This window comes from Cupressus sempervirens, chromosome 1 (assembly GCF_028749045.1).
Source record: "Cupressus sempervirens isolate cs-2001-9-10 chromosome 1, ASM2874904v1, whole genome shotgun sequence".
Classification (NCBI taxonomy): Eukaryota; Viridiplantae; Streptophyta; class Pinopsida; order Cupressales; family Cupressaceae; genus Cupressus; species Cupressus sempervirens.
This window is the reverse complement of record NC_143118.1, coordinates 338,536,306-338,559,561: the sequence shown is the minus strand read 5'-3', so window position 1 is coordinate 338,559,561 and position 23,256 is coordinate 338,536,306. Positions and strand designations below refer to the sequence as shown.

General features: G+C 34.4%; 1 protein-coding gene and 1 pseudogene across 2 annotated transcripts; one reads left to right on the top strand and one right to left on the bottom strand.

Moving 5' to 3' along the window:
• Positions 1-1,116: 1,116 nt before the first annotated feature.
• On the bottom strand, positions 1,117-22,392 carry LOC149577589 (cullin-1 pseudogene; annotated as a pseudogene). The gene is made up of 2 exons (XR_016363655.1): positions 20,010-22,392; positions 1,117-1,780 (listed from the first exon to the last, which is right to left on the bottom strand). The product of XR_016363655.1 is annotated as a cullin-1 pseudogene (transcript).
• On the top strand, positions 7,986-8,678 carry LOC149577590 (uncharacterized). The gene is made up of 2 exons (XM_089790007.1): positions 7,986-8,227; positions 8,367-8,678. The coding sequence occupies exons 1-2, from the start codon at positions 8,082-8,084 to the stop codon at positions 8,605-8,607; spliced, it is 387 nt and encodes a 128-aa protein (XP_089646133.1). The 5' UTR covers positions 7,986-8,081; the 3' UTR covers positions 8,608-8,678.
• Positions 22,393-23,256: the final 864 nt, after the last annotated feature.

The window sequence follows — 23,256 nt, the reverse complement described above, 5'->3', positions numbered from 1 at the left end:
CAAACCGTAAAGCCTTTTGAGCTAATTCTTTTTTTGGAATGCTTTAAATTACAAGTATAATCATCTCTCCAACTTACACCCTCTAACTCATTATAATTATGGCTCAATTACAAAATGACCTTTTTTTTTGCATTGGCACATATCCCAAGGTGCTCAAAAACTTTAACCCAGAAAACCAATAGTGGAGTTATGAGAGTTGGAATTTTTATTTCACCCAAATAGGTATCCAGAAATGAAAACACTTTAAACAAAAACTGACACTACGCATATTTTTGTGTGATACAGGATTGTCATTACACCACTAGATGCTTCTCCATCAAATCCCCACTCATTCCCTTCTAAGAATCCCTATGTGAGATGAGGCACGTGTGCACACATCCGAGCAACCTAGTGTTAGAGTTGTCAACTACATAGTCAACTAGACATGCCATAATGGTAGAAATCTTTATTCTTTAGGGTGGACAGCACATATGGTGGTGCCTAACTATATGCCATAAATATAATTTCTACATCTACTATGGTGGATATTGTATAAGTTTATATTAACACCTAATATAAAAAGCCTCCCTAGCTAAATATGGAGTGTTGAAGTTAACTTCGGGAGGCTTTCATATTAGATTCACAATGATGTCTCAAGTAACATTTTGTATTACTCGAGACATTGACTAATAAATTATATTAATTATTCATTAAGACATGATCTAAAATTGATTCTTCTCTAACTAAGAGGGAGTGTTGAAGATATTGTAGCTATCATCAAATCCCTTCTAACTGACAAAGATACCATAAAGATCGTAATAATATAATTATTGTATTAACAATAATTATATTATATGAAACTGAAAATATAATTATTATATTAATACTCGTTATATTATATAATTATTAAATTATATGATAATATAATAATATTATATTAAATTGATAATTTAAAAAATTATATAATCATAATTATGCTATAGTGAAAGGTAGTGTCCCTTTGGTCACAAGGCACCACCAACATATATGTAGTGAGGTTGAGGCTTCCTTCAAAGATGAATTTACAACAAATAAATATTATACACTCTAAAATTTTAACAAAAATGACAAAGGACAAGAAGAAGATACCATCAGCAATGGAGTCACATGAAAATGTTGTATTACTAGAAGCAACTTATCCCTTAGCTCTGATTGTGTCAAAGATATCATGTTGTGTCACATGAATATTCCAGATATTAAGCTGGATTAATGGGTGAGAGTTGAAAGCAATTTGGCAGTTAAGATAGTAGAAAGTGGACTTATTCCTGCTGCCTCTTTTCTTGTGACAATTCAGCCCCTTTAATTTGGTCATAGTTCATACTATGTGGTTGCCACTATGAACCTCACACCAAGAGTATCAGTCTAAGAATTGGGTCATTTGTAAGTTGGGCGTTGACACCCTTGAGCCTAGATTAGAGCCTTATGAAGAGGCATAAATGATCAATTTAAGCCTATGAGTGTTGACAATGTTTCAAGTTTCATACTTAGTAGAGTTGAATAATGATTTGAGATTAATGACTTGGCCAACCAAAAATTAATTAACTCTTTAGATCCAATTTAAATGACATTGGAAATTTTAGGTTCTCAAAATACTAAGAATTTGAGATGAGAAACTAATTCCTTCACCTTGTATCTGAAATACCCACTCTTCTTTGCTTGGGAATTGTCCTTTAAAGTCTACTTGCCATTCTTCAGACTTTCCTCTCTGTAATATATCTGCCTATATCTTTGTCCATCTCTTCTTGATCATCAAGCACAAGGCCTTCAATAAAAGGCAACGAAAGTCAGCACACAGAATTTCACATTACCGCATAAAATTTCTCTGCTGTTCTATATAAGTGCTCAAATTTATGACATGAATTTGAAAAGTCTAATGATTGCTAGGATGATACAGAAATATATCAATTATATCTAAGGAGTAAAATAGACTATTTCTGTGCAGTTTCGTAATATTCATAATTGAACCGAAAGCATCCTGTATTCGGTTTTATGTTGCTGAAAAAATCAAAATACATTTAATGTTTCTTCTAAGTCTTAACACTCCTAGATGTATTTCCTATTCTATCTATCTTGATGAAAAACAATAACTCTTAAGTGAAAAATGTTCAAATCCCATCCAGACATGCTAATCGAGTGGACTGCTTCTAAATATTTGTCCATTCTCCTTGAACAGGATCCATATCAATAATTTTTCGTATACTTTCATTTTGATTTATATCAAACTGAAAAGGCCCTATTCTACAAATGAATCACCATGTGGAAAATGATGAAGGCAAAGGTAGTTTTTTAATCAGGTGGCAATTTCCTTATTACACATTGTATAGCATATGGATTTTCCTTAAAAGAACATGGACATTCCATCGGACAACATGAATTGTTTGAAACGTGTAGTTCTTCACTGTAGTCGAGGGAAGAAAATGAACATGTCAATAAGTATTGTTTCCCTGTTCCTAAGACAGACTCACAGTGAGGCATGCTGCTAGGCTGGGACCTAGAAATTTACCTTTTAGGTATTGGACAACTGAAAAGAACTATAAATAGATACCAATATATAAAACTCAGGAGACTATTTTGGTAACCAATAATTCCAAAAGAAAACCTAGGAGAGCACTCTGGTAGAGAACAAAACAATCGTACAACATAATTATCTAGAAAACCTGAAAGAAGAGACAGAGATCAGAAACTTAACTTATCAATAGGCTCACTTAGTGCTTCCAGATCCATAAAAAATAAACAACAAATGAATAATTTATATCCAAAGTTCCAACAAAAGGAAAGGATTCTTATTTTTATTTTTCCAAATAAACAAAAACAAATGAGAGAGGTCTGTTTATGTGGTGCTGAATTTCTCTTGGCATACACTGCAGGAAACCTCTTCAATAATATCTTTCTGAACTTTGGACAATGCATAACAAACCCATGAAAAACATATATATATATATAAAAGTTTAAAACAGATCCCTTTGGTAAGAGACAATGTGAAGAAAACTGCCATTCACAATAATATTTGTTTCAAGAAAACATATCTTGAAGACCAAAGATCCAAAAATTGGAATTGGATCGGAATCGGCAAGGTCTGCTCGAATCCCCTATGAATTGGCAAAGTGAAAAATCTTGAAATTCAAAGATTTTAACGATTTAAAACGTATTTCATGAACCCTTTATTAAATATAACTTAAAACACAATATAACATCATCAAATAGAAGCTAAAGTCAAACATACCTAAATAAGGAACATAAACAATAAATCCATTACATACGTAAAAAAAATTTGGTAATTTTGGTGATTTTTTACCAACAATGATTTTTGAGGCCGATTTTTGACAAAAATCACCGATTTAGGCGAAAGGCAATTTTTGCCTCAAAAATCGGCAATCTGATTTGACGAGTCAGCAAAAATTGCCCAACCTTCCTCAAATCGCAAAATCACCTTAATTGCAGCAATTCTCGTTAGTTTGTTGAAGACTTCTCTAATTCATCCATCTTCTTCTTTGGAGGGGGCTTTGCTAATGACTTCCTTTTCCCCATCTTCAGGAATTTGAAACTTATTGTTCTTTGGTTTTTGTTTTAAACAAGCTTCAATATAAAACCTAAATGCAACCTAGATGATTAATAAAAGCAAGAAAATTGACAAAAATTGTGTTATGGGGTAAAGGTTTAAGGGCATGTTTTAGGTGGGCACAATAAAATTTTGTACTGTGGCTTTTGATATAGAAACTATGGAACCCTCCACCTCAATGCACAATAGCTGGGCAATCCTAATCCTCTAGATTAGCTTCATTCAATCATATCTTCTTGATAAATTGGAACTCAATAGGGCTTTTGTCCAAAAGAGGGGTGGAGTTGACTCTCACTGGGGTAGAGATTTCTCCATTGGATCTCAGAACTTCTAGCATTAAACCATCATCTATAGCTATGCTGTCCTTGGTATATTTGAAGCGCAGGTCTTTCGTAAGTGGCTAGGTTCTTCTTAATCTATTGCTTTTAGAATAGAAAATAGTTCCTTAGGAGCTCTTCATTCTCTTTCATTGACTATGGCCGATGACTGGCATCCTTGATCTCTAATCTATTGACAATGGTGCAACTAGTATCCAGCAATTACATATTACTTGATAATGTGAGTTATTTAATACTTATAGATAGTCTTGTCATAATTATCATGGCATTCAATTTCTCGTAATGGAAGTAGAATGCCTAGATTCCTGTATTGTTTCACCAACTCATTTTGTTAAAAACTATTCAATCATGCATTATTGTTTAGGAGTTGTTATATAATAGCTCTCAAATGTTCTACTTGAAAAGAAAGTAATGATAAATCACAGCCCACTTAACAAGTGGATTTTCTACAAGGACTCAATGGCTATAGATTTGCAGACAAAAATCTACAACCCAAATTTATGTAAGAGAATAGTACACTATCTAGGATAGCACTCACACTGCATAACTACTAGGAAATGAATATGCATTGTTGATGCTAGGACTCACAGACATAACCCCAAAAATAGGTCATAATCAAGGACTAAATGTAGTTCAATGTAAGAAAATAAAGTAATTTTTAGATTCGAATTCTTTGGGTCAAGATTCCAAAAAATATTAAATAAGGAAAAATAATTAACATCAAAGTTTTCATTTATTATATTCCAATAAATAAATAATCGATAAGCATTTCAAAAGAACTAAAATATATTCCTACCAATATCTTTTGGAGTCAATAAGCCCCATAATATTTTCTTGCTTAGAAACATTGTATACTGGACCAACTGGTGTTACAAGCTTGGTGGCCTCTTGCCTCAGAATCAGCTGAATTTTGGGTGAGTTTCTAGGGACTCACCAAACCCTGCTGGTTGGACTTTGACATTAGCTAATGAAAAATAATACTATTTCAGCTCAGAGGATTTATACAAATATAACATTTAAGTATAAGTTATTTTCTTTCTTATACTTTAAGTTATATTTGTGAAGATACTATCAGTGTGTTTGAGATAGGTTTGAGCTTCCTATGAGTTAAAATGTAGATTCTAGAATTTGGGGGTTTTCAAGAAATTCTAGGCTAGCCAAATTTTAGGATTTAGCATGCTTCCAACAATGTTATCTCCTACAACCTATCTTGGCTATTTGAGGTCAAATTGAAGCTGGAAGTTGGTGATCCTATCTTCAGCGATGAAGACTTGGAAGGGGCTAATCAAGTGGATCAAGAGTCAAAGGTAGTGGCGATGGCAATAGAGGAGGCTAGAGCCAGTGCAGGACCTTGAGGACTGAGAGTGATGGAACCGACTCTAATGATGAGGAGAATGATCCCAAATTCCCTATAAGACCTCCACAGGATGGCAAGATTTATAGCTTTGATACCACTAGTATGGGCACCCTGGGAATGTCCAAATTCCCTATAAGACCTCCACAGGATGGCAGAACTTATAGCTTTGATATCACTATAATGGGCACCCTGGAAATGCCCAAGAACTGAACCAACTGCTGAAAGAGATTTGAATGTCTTTCCATAAATTTAAAACCACATAACATGAACAAGAAGGAATTTATGCAAACTGAAGATTGAACCACTGCTGAAATAATATTAGTTCTCAAACTAATAAAATCAAATACATAAGGAATTCCAAAGGCCAAACCTTAAGAGAATGACGTCTAGAATGTCACAAGAGAGGATAGACGTCCTTTAATGCCAAGAACAGATCTGTAACTCACACATCCAAGTTCTTATCAAATGCAATTCACAATCATCTGATACAATAATCAGATACTAAACAATGAAGCTCTCACCCCTATTTATTCTTTTCCTTCACCCTTCTAGAAGGGAATAAAATATTAATTAATTGCATTCTCTAGAAGATTCTCCCTTGCAATACAATAATTAATTGTGCTTCTAGAAAATTAAATTAATTAAATATAAATTCACTTTTTAATTTTTATTTATTTAATGACTTTACAATAAATTAATTTAATCTATTTCTCCTTATTTCTTCACTTAGCCTTTGGAGAAAATAAAGGCTAAAACTCCATTGAGTTTCTAAAAGATGGGGACATTACAGCAACACAATGAACTCCAACCTCCACCCGGATCCCAAATGAAGTAGTATGTGACATCCCTATGGACATTAAACCAACTGCAAACCAGCATCATCAGAACCAACCACATGTTTTGCAGCCTAGCACCCAAAACTTGTGCTGATGATGTAGAAGACAGAATGTCACTAGAAGGCAACTTCGTAGATCTATGAAACCTCTATATTACAGATTTCTTTGTGACAATTAAGGACCCTTAGTCCTTACCTTGTCTTTCTTCTTGTTGCTTGTTCCTTTTCAGTCACCGTTTGTTGCCTTTGCTTGGTTGGCTCTTCTGTTTGTATGCTCAGTCCCATAAACCGTTTTGGTTTTTCGTGGACATTAATAATTTTATCTTATCTTATCTTATCTTCCTTGTACCCACCCACATAATATATATTGGACTAAAATCCTGATCATCACCAACATGCATTGAAAAAGATGTAGTTACAGGCGAACCATATGCACTCATGCCAACTGTATCAACAATAGGTGTAGCCACATCAAAAAATATGGCCTTAGATTAATAAAAACTATCAAGGCCTTGGCCGTTTACTGATCAAAAATATATATATACATATATGGACTTAGGAACAACACTAAATGCCTCGACAGAAAATTGAACTAAATCGATAGTTGATGAAAACTCATAACCATCAACATGTGTGCCATCATTAGAACACACATCAACAATTGCATGCATACTGCTAAACTCCTCGTTGGATGGTTCAACTAATATAGTAGTTGTTGATATGACAGTATCCTCGCATTCTCCTAATCCAACTATTGTTGTATCGATGTCCCCTAACAAAGCCTCATATGTGGATTCTTGACTCTGCACCATAGTTCCAAAAATCGCCATGAAATCGCCGAAATCGCGATAAGATTCATGGCTCCCGATTTTTTTGGAATCGGAAATCGCTGGTGGCGATTTTTTCGCGTGAATCGCCTGAATCGCCAAAATCGGCGATTCATGGCAAAAATCGCCAAAATCGCCATCGTGAATCTCCAGAAATCGGCCGCGGCAGCAAGGATAGAAAGTTCAATTTTAAAAAAAAAACACATGTTTTATTTGCTTTCTAAGTTGACTTTCCTCTTTGTTATAACCCTAAAGAGCCTTCTATTTGCTTAGTATGAGTAGAAGAGAGGAAGAGTGAGAGAGAAGAAGAGAAAAGAGAATCCATAGGTTTCCAACCGGCAAGAAGGAAGAGCACCAAAGAGATCAGAAGTCCATTTGGGGAGGCCATAAATTGCATTGGGAGCATTAAGGAGTCAATATCAACACTCCTCAACTCATTTGCAAGAGGTAAGTGTTGGTTTTTTTTTTGCATGTTAGTGTAGTATGCATTTTTTGTTAAATTTTTTTAGTGTTCATTTGCAAATCTTGAATGTTTTTTATTTTTAGTTTTACTAAATTGCAAACTAGGGTTTGTTGTTTTGTAGTTTTTGTTTATTAGTTGCAAACTTTGATTTTTTACATGAATTTTTTTATTGCAGCAGCCCTTTGCTTTCATTTTCCAATTTCCACAATGGGTAAAAAAGATGAATGCTGAAAATATAATGAAGAGTTTCCTGGGAGAACCAAATATCAAACAAAATGTATATTTTGCAAAGAAAAAATAAATTCGGGAGGTATCTATAGATTGAAATACCACATTGCTGGCATACCTGGCCATGATGTCACAGTTTGCACTCAACAAACCGCTGAGGCAAAACGCTCTTGTTTAGTGGCATTAGAAAAAATTGAACAAGACAAGTTGACTAAGAAAATGCAACTTGAAGGGTTAAGAGGTATTGGCTCCCGTGCTCCCACATCCGCAACCGCATCTACATCTGCAAGTGCATCTGCATCAACTTCCGCATCCGTAGGTTGTGTTGGGGAGGGTTCTTCTAAGCCTCCTTTTCATCCTAGTGCTAGTGCTCATGTGAGTGTTAGTGGTAGTCGGTCTCATACTGAGACAGAGTCCAACACCAACCTATTGCGGCCTAGAGTGCAGAAAAGCAGAATGGATAGTTACTTTGTGCCCCGCACTACTCCTGGCTCCCAACCCACGCTTGAGGGCATGGGTTTGAACAAGGAGATTCATGATGCTGCCAGAAAAGAGATTTGCAAATTCTGGTACTTTTGCAACATTCCATTTATTGCAGCCAGGTAATTGATTCTTTTTTCTTTGTTATCTTCAAAGTTAAAGTTAAAAGTAAAAGTAAAACTTTAATTATATCTACTTGTTTTATGATTTTAGTTTTTGACATCTAAATTTCTAATCAATATCATTATCTATTTGTGACAGGACTCCTTATTGGCAGAACATGATAGATGCAGTTGCCATTTGTGGTCCGGGGTTTAAAGCCCCAACTGAGGCTGAGTTGAGTGGATACCTCCTGGAGGAAATGGTTGAGGATATGAGGCATGAGCTTGAGGACAACCGAAAGGAGTGGATCGAAAAGGGTTGCACCATCATGACTGATGGTTGGACAGATAGGAGGGGAAGAACACTCCTCAATTTTCTTGTATCCTGTGGAGGTGATTGATCATTCTACTTTCCTACATACATAATTTTGAATCGTGATTGACTATTTCAAATTTTGATTTGTTGATTGCTAATAGTAATTATAATTCGTTGTTTTGTTACTTGTAGGATATACCAGGTTCCTCAAATCCATTGATGCTTCTGCTCATGTAAAAAACGCCACATACTTATGTGAGGTTATTGAGGAAGTTATAGCAGAGGTGGGGGAACAACATGTGGTGCAAGTGGTGACGGATAATGCAGCAAGTTATGTTGCTGCAGGTAAACTTTTAACTTTTTAAGTTTTGAAAATAAATTTATTTGAATTTTGAACTTTTTCTAATTCTAACTTAAAATTTCTAAATTTCCTAAGTTCTAAGTTCTAGGCAGACTAGATACTCAGAGGCTGAGGCTGAGGCTGTAGCCGAGCTTGAGGATGATGTTGAGGATGATGGTGACTATGAGCCTGAGGCTTGAGCTGGAGCCTTGTTTTTATATTTTGTTTACAGATATTGATACTGAATCATTGATAGACATATGTTTCAAAGTTTCAAACTTTCATGGATCTTCATCTTAGATTCTTACATAAATTTATGATTTGATGTCTTATGGATCATCTTACATACATTCTATGATTTAAATCATTATGATCATTTGATTTCTATTTACTTCAGCTAGCCTACGATTTACATTTTAGAATCTTAGATAACATAGTTACGTATGTGATGGATTTTATGTTTCATGTTTATGTATGTTAAGTTTTAACTTCTATTTGATGATGTTATAGTGTGCTTAAGTTATATTCAATAAAGGGTGCATGAAATAAGTTTTAAATTGTTAAAATCTTTAAATTTAAAGGGTTTTTTCAAATTTGCCGATTCATCGCCGATTCATTGCCGATTCATTGCCGATTCACGATTCGATTCGGCCTTGCCGATTCCGATCCGATTCCGATTCACGTTTCTTTGCTCTGCACACATGACTCAATGCTAGATTGTGAATCAATAATACTAAAGCGTAAACCCACATCTATTGACTCCACTGAAATGCCCACATCACCAACATCACAGTTGGGTGGCTCTATACGTGCCTCGGTCCCATTATTGTTCCCCCTATTGTTGTTGTTTCCTCCATAATTGGCATCACTTGGATTAATATTGATGCCCGTCTGTCTAGCCATAAATTGCAACATCATATCCATTCGCCTGTTCTGCTCTTATTGCATACGCTGCCCCTTCCTCTAATGTACCCAATAACTGTCTAAACATCACATCCTAATCTAGACCGATATACATTTTGTCAAACATTTTTCCCTCTATCTGGCTATCCCAAATTCCTTATAAGACCTCTACACGATGGTAAGATTTATAGCTCTAATACCAGTGGAATGGGCACCATGGGAATGCCCAAATCCCCTATAAGACCTCCACAAGATGGTGGGACTTATAGCTCTAATGCCACTGTAAATGGCTTTGATACCACTGTAATGGGCAGTCTGGAAATGCCCAAAAACTAAACCAACTACTGATAAAGATTCTAATGCTTTTGCATAGATTTTGAAAACTACATAACATGAACAAGAAGGAATTTATGTAAACTGAAGATTGAACCACTACTGAAATAATATTAGTTCTCAAAATAATAAAATCAAATACATAAGGAATTCCAAAGGTCAAACCCCAAGGGAATGACGTCTAAAATGTCACAAGAGAGGATAGACGTCCTTTAATGCCAAGAACAGATCTGTAACTCACACATCCAAGTTCTTATCAAATGCAACTCAAAATCATCTGATACAATAATCAGATGCTAAACAATGAAGCTCTCGCCCCTAGTTATTCTTTTCCTTCACCCTTCTAGAAGAAAATAAAATATTAATTAATTGCATTATCTAGAAGCTTCCCCCTTTCCAATAATTAATGCACTCTCTAGAAGATTCTCTCTTGCAATACAATAATTAATTGTGCTTCTAGAAAATTAAATTACTAGAGGCTTCACCCTTTCCAATAATTAATGCACTTTCCACAAGCTTCTCCCTTGCAATACAATAATTAATTGTGCTTTTAGAAAATTAAATTAATTAAATATAAAGTCACTTTTTAATTTGACTTTATTTAATAACTTTATAAGAAATTAATTTAATCAATTTCTCCTTATTTTTTCACTTAAGCTTTGGAGAACATAAAGGCTAAGAACTCCACTGAGTTTCTAAAAAGATGGGGACATTACAATGAGCATGTCACTGAGGTTCAACCTCACACATAGGGAGAGAGGATGGCTCTAGAGTCTTACATAACCTATCTTAGGCATACTCGTAGGAGGGCATATGCTATTGTAAGTATTTATTTTGATATATGTTTTGAGCTCTTGATTCAATGGATTGCACATTCCATGAATACTATAGACATTTGACAATGACACTATATTTCTATTATGTTATTTCATTTAAGCAATTTCTTTCAAAAAATTGCATTTATACTTATGTGATCTATGAAAAATTGTGTATGTGTGCAAAGTCACTTCTATTTATCTCAATTATTGTGTATTTGATATTACTTGGTTAAATGATGAATGAAAAAACTTAAAATCCTTGAAAATCTTTAAATTTCATGAGGTTTTAATTGTCAAGTTTGGCGCCGAGTCCAAGTCCAAGTCTGAGCCCAATTTGGGCTTGCCAAGTCCGAGGCTTGTAACACTGGTACCAACTAATATTATGGTGATAGCATTGACATGTTAGATGACACTTGATTGGAAAAAGATTTACACTTAACATAAAACCATTGACAAAAGCAGGAAAAACATGAATAGGGACAAAACATTAAACCTAGATAGGCTGAGATACATTATAAGCCTAATTTTGTGGAAGCACTTGAACATGACCTTGATGGTCCTGTTCTATGGAACAAAGAGAGGTCTTATTGAAGGGTCAGCTCACCAACAAAGCTCCACAAGTGACCTCTATATAGGCTGAGACACATAATAAGCCTAATTTTGTGGATGCACTTGTGTGTGAGCTTGATGATCCTGTCCTTTCGAAATTCAAACAGAGTGAGGTTGCCATTGACCTCATCTGACCAAAATGGCTTCATAAGTGACCTCCACACAGGATTGCATGAATAGGTGGAGCAGAGTATTGTTGACCGGCAATATAATTGTTAATGCCTACAACAAAACCCACCTAAAAGCAATAAATAAGGCTCATGAAGCTATCTGAACCAGGGAAATCATTATAATGCACTAAAATGGAAAGCATACCCGTGATTCCAAATGAAAATACATCCACCTAAACACAAGGCTTTGGACTATTAGGTGTGAAGAAATGTACTGTGATCTGATGTACTATCATGGAATGCAGTGATTGACAAATGGGCACAAAATGGCTTTGTTGAGATGAGAATACAAGCCTTAAACAAAATGAATTCCCATGTAGTGAATTGCTTGTCTCAGAACAATTACTTTGATCTACTTGCTGTTGTTCGAATAATTTAATTTCTAATTGCTTTCTGCTGTTGGAACAAGTTAATTTCTCCCACACTGACTATGTCCATGGTCCACCACTTCCTACAGTCAGCCTCTTTATCAGTGCCTTAAATTGAATCTTGAATGCTGTAAAAAATCAATTTATAGTAGAACAAAATATTAAAGTTGAAAGAGAAAAATGGTCAGTTGAATCAACTGTTTATAGCATATCATTTGTGTAGATTCCTTTAAGCAATTTGTTAGTTTGAGTGAATTGGTTGAAGTTGTACCTGATAATGAATGTAAACATAAAATGATAATGTTGCTAGCTGTTTTGAAAAGAATGTTGATTTTAAGGTCACAAAAATACATATGATATGAAGGTAAAAGATTGTGAAAGTATGGATAAGGAATCACTATCATACCATCACCTCTAAGGTTTCCTTCATTAAGTGAGCGTGATAGCAGTTTATACAACTTTATGTTTCTAAGAAAAGCGTTTGCATAACGGTTCTCTCCCACTCATGATGTCTTGGAGATGCACAGTTTTAGAGGTTGATAAGACAAATTTATATGTAGTCTGTTTTGGTTGATATTGATGAATAGAGAAATATTGCTACCAATTATTGACTCAAATTATTATAGATAAGCAACCAATTTGAAGTGTTAGTGATCCATTTGACATTATTAATCTGTTTGTCATTTACACATTTGATGGACTGTCACAACCATACAATTTATTTGCATCAGTAATTGGCATAGCAGTCAATTATGGGTATAGTTCAAAGTTTCTCCTCACAGTGTAGGCATAGGTGTTAATGTGTAGATCATTTCAACAATTTTCTTTTGGAGAAAAGTTATAATCTTTTTATTTTTCAAAATTGAAATAAAAATAACTTTTGACATATTCTACATATATTTTTTAATAGATAAATATTCTATTATGTTACAAAGTTTCACTAATCTATTTATAATGACAATTCTTGCAGTTCACTGGAGCTCAACAGTACTTTTAGAAAGTAAAAAATTTCCCTATGACAGTTATATTCAAATATGATCCCAATTATTTATTCGCTACTTAGTATCAGAAAATGCATTATAATAGTAATTTGTATTCATCAGAAGCTCAGATAAGCGTAGAATAATTCAGTTAAAAATCAGCAACAGTACTAAACTTTGACTATGCTTAAAGTGTTCAGTGGTAATATATCTTGTGAAGTGTCAAAACCTGAAATATCTAATTTTCCTCTTCTCTGAACCAATGTCAGAGCACAGTATTGTACATATCATGGTTTACTTTATCTCTTTTTAAGAATTCCCTATTTATCGGATTTTCAATTCTTCTTTTAATTTCCTTCATATCTGGTTTGAACCTGTCTTGAACCTGCTCAATGCATTGCATCACTAATTCGACAGGTATCTTCATCTTCCAAATTCAAGAGGGGTTCAAAACTTTGCCTATCTGTCATTAAACAACGATAGTGCATTTGCATGACTAGGTGTTCCAACTATATCAGTTTCACCCCAGTCAAATCTTCCAATAATAATGCATGTTTCCATGTTAGCACTCTATTTAGATTTTACTGTCATTAAATTTTTCTCTGAGTGACTCTAAAAGTCTCACCATCAAACCATTTCAACAGGAAGAACAAGTGAATCAGGTAACTATAGCTTCATCAGAAGCCGGATGGCAAAACTGTTTTCATTTTGGGTTTTCATTGCCAATGTTCAACTAGTGAGCATCCCCTCCATTTATATGTAAATTGTCTTCCATGCTCAAAATCCAACTTAACAAAAATGCTTTTCTCATAATCAAAATTTGAACTTCTAAGGATGAAAAAGCCTGTCTATTAGTTTCTCCCCACAAATATCTGCAACCATAACTTTTTTGTAGATGCAGGGAAAGAATTTGCAACCTTCTCAAGGGCATCTTCAACATAAAAATATGTCATACTTCTATTTGTCAAAATATTGTCACAAAATGTGACTAACAATTCCCAAATACTATTACCTGAAACTTTTTTGTTGCAAGAGCTCTGAAAGGCTGTCATGATTGCAGTTTTGAAAATACAATGATCATTAATTCTCCTCCTGCAAGAATTACTCATGCAATTGATTGACACTTGTCACAAACTGATCTTTTTACTTGTGGTTGCTTCTTTTTTATTATTCACCTTTATTGCCTCATTTATTCTATTTTATTTTCTTGTCTTTCAAATGTATGTATCAAGCATGAGAGCTCTGTAATTAGTTGATAACATTATAAATCCCATAGGTGGTAGTGAGAATATTTATTTATTGGCAATTGCACCTAAATGAGGTTCAATGATTATGCTCATAGTAAGATATATTCTATTAATATGCTTGGGGCTGAAGGGGGGAAAACTGAATGCATTCTCCTCTTCTGTTTCCTCCTCATTCTTCTTCTACTCCTTTTTGATATGAGGATCTCAGTTGGCCAAAGACAAAATCAAAAAGGTTGTTTTTAGATTTCTAGGAAAACACTTAAAACTCCTATGGTTCACTCATCCTAGTCAGCTAAGTAAGGAAAGAAAGCAAGATTAAAAGCAATTCAACACGTGTATAGTGGAGTTTTTGGTTGTTCAAATTACAAAACACTTTGCTTTAGTTGTAAAGAACAAAATGAAGTCCCAGTTTCTTAATCTTGTTACTGTCGGAAGGAGAATTCAAGTACTAAATTGGAAGAAATTTAAATTTAAACTGTCTAAATTACAGTTCATCCTCTGATATCAGCTCATCCTCTGAAATGTGTGATTTACTAGAAAGGACTATATTTTAGTACCAAATTGGTTGAATTAGACAAAGGAGCATATGTTCAAATAAATTCTTCTGTCCTATTTCAAAAAGGGTGACATACGTCTCTGTATTGTTCACTATCTCATCAAGAAACTTATTTTGGGAAGCTTTGATTCTACTGCAAACAACAAGCTCCTCCTTTCCAATTTCTTATTTGTCAAAATCATAGGGGACAAGAAGAAGACACCATCAACAATGGAGTTACTTGAAAACATTGTAGAACTCAAAAACAACTTATTCAGTAGCTCTAGTTGTGTCAAAGATACCATGTTGTGTCACATGAATATCCTATATATTAAGATGGACGAATGGGTTAGCGTTGGAAGCAATTTGGCAGTTGAGAATCAAGATAGTAGAAAGTGGACTTATTCATGCTACTCCTTTTCTTGTGACAATTCAACCTCTTTTATTGGGTCATAGTTCATACTCTATGGTTGCCACTAGGAACCTCACATCAAGAGTATAATGTCTTCTGACAATTGCAGCATTCACAAGTTGGATGTTAACATCCTTGAGTCTAGATTGTAGCCTTATGAAGCAACAAATGATCAATTTAAGCCTAGAGTGTTGAAAATGTTTCAAGTTGCATAGCTAGTAAAGTTGAATAATGATTTCGGGTTAGTAACTTAACCAGAACTTAACTAACTCTTCTTATCAAATCCAAATAACATAGGAAATTTAAGGTTCTCAAAGTAGTAAAAAACTACGAAGAGAAATAATTCCTCTTTGTATCTGAAATACCAACTCGTCTTTTCTTGGCAATTGTCCTTGAAAGTCCACTCACGAATCTTCAGACTTTCCTCTCTGTAATGTTTTTGCCTATATCATTGCCCATATCTTCTTGATAATTAGGCACAAGGCCTTCAATATAAGGTAACAAAATTCAGTGCTCAGGTTTATCACATGAATTTGATAAATCCAATGATTGTTCGAAGACAAAAGGGACACCATAGGATGATACATAGGTATATCAATTATATCAATCAGGAAAGTAGACTGTTTGCATGCAGTTTCCTAATATTCATGATTGAACCAAAAATTATTCTATATTCAAATTTCACATTGTTTTGAAAATTTAAAATACATGTAATGTTTCTTCTAAGTCTTCAACACCACTAGATGTATTTCCTATACTACCTATATGGATGAAAAATGATAACTTCTATAAAAGGGGAAAAGGTCCAAACCCTATTTGGGCATGCTAATCTAGTGGACCATTTCTAAATCTTTACCCATTCTCCTTGAACAGAAGCCCTGTCAATCGTTTCAGTTAATGTCAAACTGAAAGGCCCTATTCCCCAAATGGATAACCATGTGGAAAATGATAAGGGCAAAGATGATTTTTTAATCAGCTGCCCTGACAATTTCCTTATATGAACACATTGGACAACATATGGATTTTCCTTAAAATAAACAAGGACATTCCATCGGAAAACAGTCATGTTTCAAAAAATTTACTTCTTTGTTGTAGACTAGGAAAACAAATGAACATGTCAATAAAATGTATAGTTTCCTTGTTCTTATGAGAAAATCTCATAGTGGGCATGCTGCTAGGCCTGGACCTAGAAATTTACCTTTTAGGTGCTAGATAGTTGAATAGACCTATAAATACATACCAATAATTCCAATATAGAACCCAGGAGATCATATTGCTAGAGTACAAAACAATCACACAACATAATTATCTAGAAAATCTGAAAGAAGAGACAGAGATCAGAAACTTACACATTAATAGTCTTGCTCAGTGTTGCCAAATCCACGAAAATAAACAGAAAAAGAATCAATTTTTTACCTAAAGTTCCAACAAAAGGAAAGGATTCTTTTTCCCCAAAAAAAACATGAAACAAATGAAAGAGGACTGCTTATGGTGGTCATATATCTCCAGTCCCTAAAATATGCATATCGGTTTCAAGAAAACATATCTTTTACAACTAAACTCTGTGCTTAATAAAACATTAAATTTTGAATCTCTCAATACTTCCATGGCTACAAAATGGGCATATGAAGATTGTCTTAATTTGTCCATCCTCTTCTTTGGACGGGGCTTTGCAGATGAATCCCTCGTCCCCATCTTCAAGGATTTGAAACTAGTGTTCTTTGGTTCTTATTTTAACAGGCTTCAATCTAAAATGTAAATACAATCTGATGATTAATGAAAGAAAGGAAAAAATGGTTAGATATTTGACCAAGTTTGTGTGATGAGTACAGGCTGAAGGGTGTTTTGTAGGTGAGCATGACAAAATTATATTTTGGGGCTTTTGATCTAGAAACTGTGGAAATGCACAATAGTGGGGCAATCCTCATCTTCTAAATTAGCTTCATACACTCATATCTGCTTGATAAGTTGGGACTCTATAGGAATTTTATCCAAAAGGGGTGGAGCTGCCTGTCATTGAGGTTTTGCTTCCAAAGAAGCTTTGGCAAGGGATTCACCCAACATTGCTTGACATGCACTTATTGACATGGGAGAGGCTACTCATGGACCGGGGGCCATCCTTAACCCATGACAACAATGGGGTCATCGTGCCCAGCAGCAGATGGACTCTCTCTAAGTTGGATTTATGATCCCTGTAAACACTGTAGCTTGACCATTATGCCCACGAGAATCCAACACTAGCAGGCAGCCTCACAGCGTAAAACATGGAGATTCTAGTGGGAGTCTCCCAAATAAACAGCCTATCAGCTAAATATTTTTTATTCGATAACTTGCGAATCAAGTTTTCATGGAACATTTTTTCAGTTACAATATTTATTTGATTTGATAATATACTACCAAGAAGATCTCAAAGGGTACAATAAGTGTCACTTTAAAAAAGAGATACAAAAATCCAGAGCAACATGCCATCGTCTTAGTTCAGAAATACATACCAATGAAAGGAGGGACTAATCATAATATGCCTCTTAGATAGGCATAATATGTATTATCAAATAAGATTCTAACCACTGTTACTGGTAGCATTTGTTGCATACGCTCAGTAGAGAACAGAGAAAAAAAGAGGCTTACAGTCACTATCTCTGCATATTGCAAAACCAGATAGACCATTGACATAATGTATAAATCTCTATAACTGTCTGAATCATCTCTGTTATACAAAAAGGACAAAAAAGGTGCCTAGACAATTAAGCAAGACATTCATTATAATTATTAGTATCATTGTGCCCTATAGGTGGCTTAATGGTAGAAAACTAGAAATTTCTCCATTAGAACTCACCACTTCTGGCACCAAATCATCATCTATAGGTATATGGTCCTTATGATATCTTTGAAGAACAGGTCCTCTGCTTGGTACCTCTTATTCTATTTCTTTTAGAATAGAAGATAGTTCATTAGGAACTCTTCATTCTCTTTCCTTGTCTCTGGCCAATTACTGGCATACTTGATCTCTAATTTGTTGACAATGTTGCAAACAGTATCTATGAATTGCACATTACTTGAAAATATGACTTATTTAATACTTATAGACAGTCTTGTCATAATCATTACGACATTATAAGTAGAATGCCTAGACTTATGCATTGTTTTACAAAAACGTTTTGTAACAAAATTATCAATCATGTGTTCTACTTGAAAAGGAAGTAAGTAGAATGCCTAGACTTATGCATTGTTTCAGAAAAAGGCATTGTAACAAAATTATCAATCATGTGTTCTACTTGAAAAGGAAGTAATGATAAAGAAAATCCTACTTTAGAAGTGGAGTTTCTACAATGACTCAATGGCCAGGGATTCGCAGACAAAAATCTATAACTCAAATTAATGTGAGAGACTAGTACACTATCTAGTATAGCACTCACACTGCATAACTACTTGGAAATGGATGTGCATTGTTGATATCATCGAATTTTATTTCTTTCGTGGTCTTTCTAAAAATATTGGACATGCTAGGACTCACATACATGACCACAAACATAGCCATAATTCTTGCTGTCCAATTTCTGAATAAACCATTTCAAGTGTAAGTAAGCAAACTAATTTTAAGTTTGAATCTTGCTGTCTAATTTCTGAATATGGAAAAAGAAATTATCATCAAAGTTTTCATTTATTGTCTTCCAATAAACAAATTATCAGTAAGCATTCCAAAAGAACTAAACTATATTTCTACCACCATATTTTGGAGTCAATAAGCACCATAAATCTGTCTTGCTCAGAAACATTGTAGACTCTACCAACTAAAGTCATGGTGAATGTTGAGATGTTGAATGACAACTGATTGCAATAACATCTGCAGTTACCATAAAACCGTTGGCAAAAGAAGGAAGAACATGCCTAGTGACAAAACTTTAAATCTAGATAGACTAAGACACATTATAAGCCTAATTTTGTGGATTCACTTGTGGACGTGCTTGATGATTCTGTCCTTCCAAAATTTGAACGAAGTGAGGTTGCCATTAACCTCCTGTCCAACACCGCTTTGTAAGTGTCCACACAGGATTGCATGAATAGGTTAATGCAGTGTATTTTTGACTGTCAATAAACTCACCTACAAGCAATAAATAGAGCTCGTGAAGCTATCTCAACCAGGGCAACCATTATAGTGAACACAAATGGAAAGCATACCCATGCTCCATTATGGCATATTGGCATTAGGCTTCTTTCCAGTAAGTAGCTTCCACATAACTATTCCAAATGCAAATACATCCACCTAAACACAAGGCTTCAGACTATTAGGTGCAAAGAAATGTACTGTGATCTGATGTTCTATCATGGAATACAATGATTGACAAACTGGCACAAAATGGCTTTGTTGATAATAGAATACAAGCTTTAAATATAGTGTCATGGAAAAGCCTTCCTAAAGTTCAAAAAAGTGCAATCGACAGGTTTTAATTCACGTCTACACATGAATGATTTCGCTTATCTATTATAACAGCATATCTTGCAGTTCACTGGAGCTCAACAGTAATTTTGGAAAGTCAAAAATTTAGTCTACAACAGTTGGATTCAAATATCATCCCAATTATTTATTCACTACTTAATATCAGCAAATACATTATAATTGTAACTTGTACTCTTTATCACAATCTCAGATATCGTAGGCTATGATTTCATAGTCTAAAGAAAATAAAGTAGAATATTAATGAACATTGAATAACATAAGATCAACAATTCAGTTAAAAACAACAACAGTACTCAGCTTTGACTATACTTACAATGTTCAGCGGTGAAATAATTTATCAAGTGTCAAACCCTGAAATATCTAATTCGCCTCTTCTCTGAACCAATGTTAAGGCATGTAATTGTACATATCATGATTTTCGTTATCTCTCTCTAAGAATTCCCTGTTTATAAGATATTCAATTCTTGTTTTAATCTCCTTCGTATATGGCTTGAACTTGTCGTTAACCTGCTTAATGCATTGCATCACTAATTCCTTATGAGACAATACTCTTCTGCTCTTCATAATTCTTACAATGGAAGCATCAATTATATGACGCCTACCTTGAAACACATTCTTTTCAACGTTTTCTTTTATATTATCTGTGGGCACTTCAAGTCTGATCATCCTCTTGTTACAAGAGAATTTTGCATTGAATTCAAAACAGTCTGTTGAAGCCACCGATTGGGTATCTGGTAGTTTACTTATAATTTTGTATTTTGAGCATGCAAGGGATTTCAGCAATTCAATTGTATCTTCAACTTCCAAATTCAACTGTGATTTGACTTGTGAAAAACTTAACCTCTCAGTTTCATTGAACAACAATAGTGCACTTGCATGACAAGGGGTCCCTTCAATTTGAAATTCACCTCGGTCAAATCTTCCAATAATAATGCATGTTCCTAGAGAATAATTCCATGTTAGCCTTCTGTTCCTTTTTTCTCTGAAATAGAACTTTTTGAATGACTCTAAATGTCTCGTCATTTCAACAGGAAGGACAAGCGAATCAGGCGACTTATAGCTTGGCCAAACTCCAGATGTCAAAACTGTCACAGAATATTCTATTCCAGCACATGGACGAAGAGGATTTTGACTGAGGTATTCCTCATAATCTGATTGGGTTTTCATTGATAATGTCCAATCAGTAAGCATAACCTCCATTTTAGATGTAAATTGTCTTCCACACTCAGACCTCAACTTAGCTATCATGTTTTTTTCATGATTAACATTTGAACTTCTATAGGAAAGAAGCCTATCTGCTAGCTTCTTCCTATAAAAATCTGCAACCAAGTCTTTATCACAGATGCAGCGAAAAATCTGTGCAACCTTCTCGAGAGCATCTTCAACCTCTGAATATGTCATGATTCTATTTGTCAAAATACTGTCACAATAAGTGACCAACAATTCCCAAATGCTGTTTCCCCCAACTTTTTCATTGCAAAGCCTCCCAAAATCTGCCATGAGTGCATTTTTGAAAAGACGGTGATTCATAAAATTCTCCTCCACACATCGCAAATATTTCTCATGTAATTGGACAACACTCCGCAAAAATTTATCTATTTCACTTGCAATAACTTCTTTTTTATTATTTGCCTTGAATGCTTCTTCCACCATTTGCCCTTCCTGTTTAACCAATGATAGATCACGCCTGGTAAAATGCCGTCCGAATATTTTGGCGAGAAGCTGAATGCCTTTCGCTATTCCACAAAACAACTTAAACATCTCTATAAGATCATCCATCTTGTCATTTCTCACCAATGAATGACAATCCGACTCTTCCTTCAAAAGTTGGCATTCATGCTTACAAAGTAGTTCATTTTCTACAATTTCTAGATACCTAGCATGGCTACTCTGATGCAAACAATGCATTGCAATTGTTTCTTTCTCCAGCCTTATATACTCAACAACCTTCAACAAGTAGTCTGGACAAGAATACTCACATACCCATGAAGCACTCTTTCTGGAATAGTATGTGGTGGTATTTTCGAAAATGGCCAACTCTAAACTTTCATAACAGTCCGTCGCAATATCCCGCAGAACACACACAACAATTTTCAATATAGCTATCACCATCCCATGAAGAAAGCTCTCACCATCCCGCATTTTATTAATTTGAGCATTCACATTACTGAACAAAACTTCATTGCAGACAGTTCGAAGGAAGCATCTCTGAGCAGCTTCCTCGGGATTCGAACCATTCCATTCATGAAATTTGTTCGAACACATACACATAATCGGCGACAGAATGTTATCCAGTCGTTTGCAATATTCCCATCGCTTTACAAATTCTGTCAAAAGAAACTCATCTTCTTTCTCCCTCATTTGCGGCAAAACTGTTGAATCCATATGATCTTTTAGGGCTTTCTCATATGCAGATAGCAATCCCCTCGTGTCCATTTTACAGCTCTTATCGTAGATATGAGCATAAATCCTCACAGTCTCCTCAGTTCCATTTTGGATCCCCCCTTCGACGATTTGTTTAGCCAGTGCAATTGCATTTTGCAATGGATCTAATTCCTCCATCTCCAAGACTGTCGATGGATTTTTGCAGGTGAATCCAACCTTCCCTCCGGAACAGAGAAAACCTAAATACTAGTGAGATTTGAGCCAAATATGCTTTGTATAAATAAACCCAAGTTTATTGAAGTACCATAACAAGTACGCCGACAAGCTCTATAATGCCAAACTCGAACCCATTAGTTGGACTTTTAACTATGGGAGGTTCATCTATATGTCTATAGAATATTACTAGCATACTTAAAAATTTATTTCAATTTTTTTTTTTAAAATAAGTCAAGAGGTCTCTAATTTCAAAAGAATTAATATAAATTTAGAAAATATTGTATTCAAATGAGTATAAAAGTTCTATGAATAAACTATTTGTTTTTATATATAATATGTCTTGATATTAATACATAGCAAATCAAATTTAGAAAGTTTTAAAAAATCATATTACAATAAAAAAATGTATATTTCTATTTTGTTTTTCTAACATGTAAATGAATGTCAATTTTTTTTCAAAATGGAAAATGTTTACATTGAAGGTCGTTGCCACTGTAGAAAGCCTCTCGACTTAAAAAGTAAAATTTAAATTAATTTTGAGGTCGTATAATTATAGTGATGTAATAATTAAAATCTAAATGTGTTTTGATGTATTATTAGAGAATGATGTTCATTCACAATAACATTTTAAAATTATTTTTAAAAATGATGATATGTGATAATAACAAAATTGTTATAAATAAATGGTAAATAAATATAATACACTAATAACTAAGTATAAAATAATAAATAAAAGCAGATGCGAAAAATGTACAAATCGAGCAGCCTAAGTCAATCGCTCGACAGCTTCATAGTGTCACCCCCTCTGATCAAGAAAAGCACAAGTGCAGCAAGCTTCGATCTTTTGTTGATGTATACACAATTAATGGTTGAGGATTAGAAGAAGCAATCAGTCAACAAACCCACACAATTTGTTGCATATAATGAAATGGCTATGCAGTCAGGGAACTCACAAAATG

Excerpts from the sequence above, each read along its gene's own strand:
- LOC149577590 (XM_089790007.1), top strand. The coding sequence starts at position 8,082 with ATGGATAGTTACTTTGTGCCCCGCACTACTCCTGGCTCCCAACCCACG. Across the intron at positions 8,228-8,366 it reads ATTCCATTTATTGCAGCCAG|GACTCCTTATTGGCAGAACA; the intron begins GTAATTGATTCT and ends TATTTGTGACAG.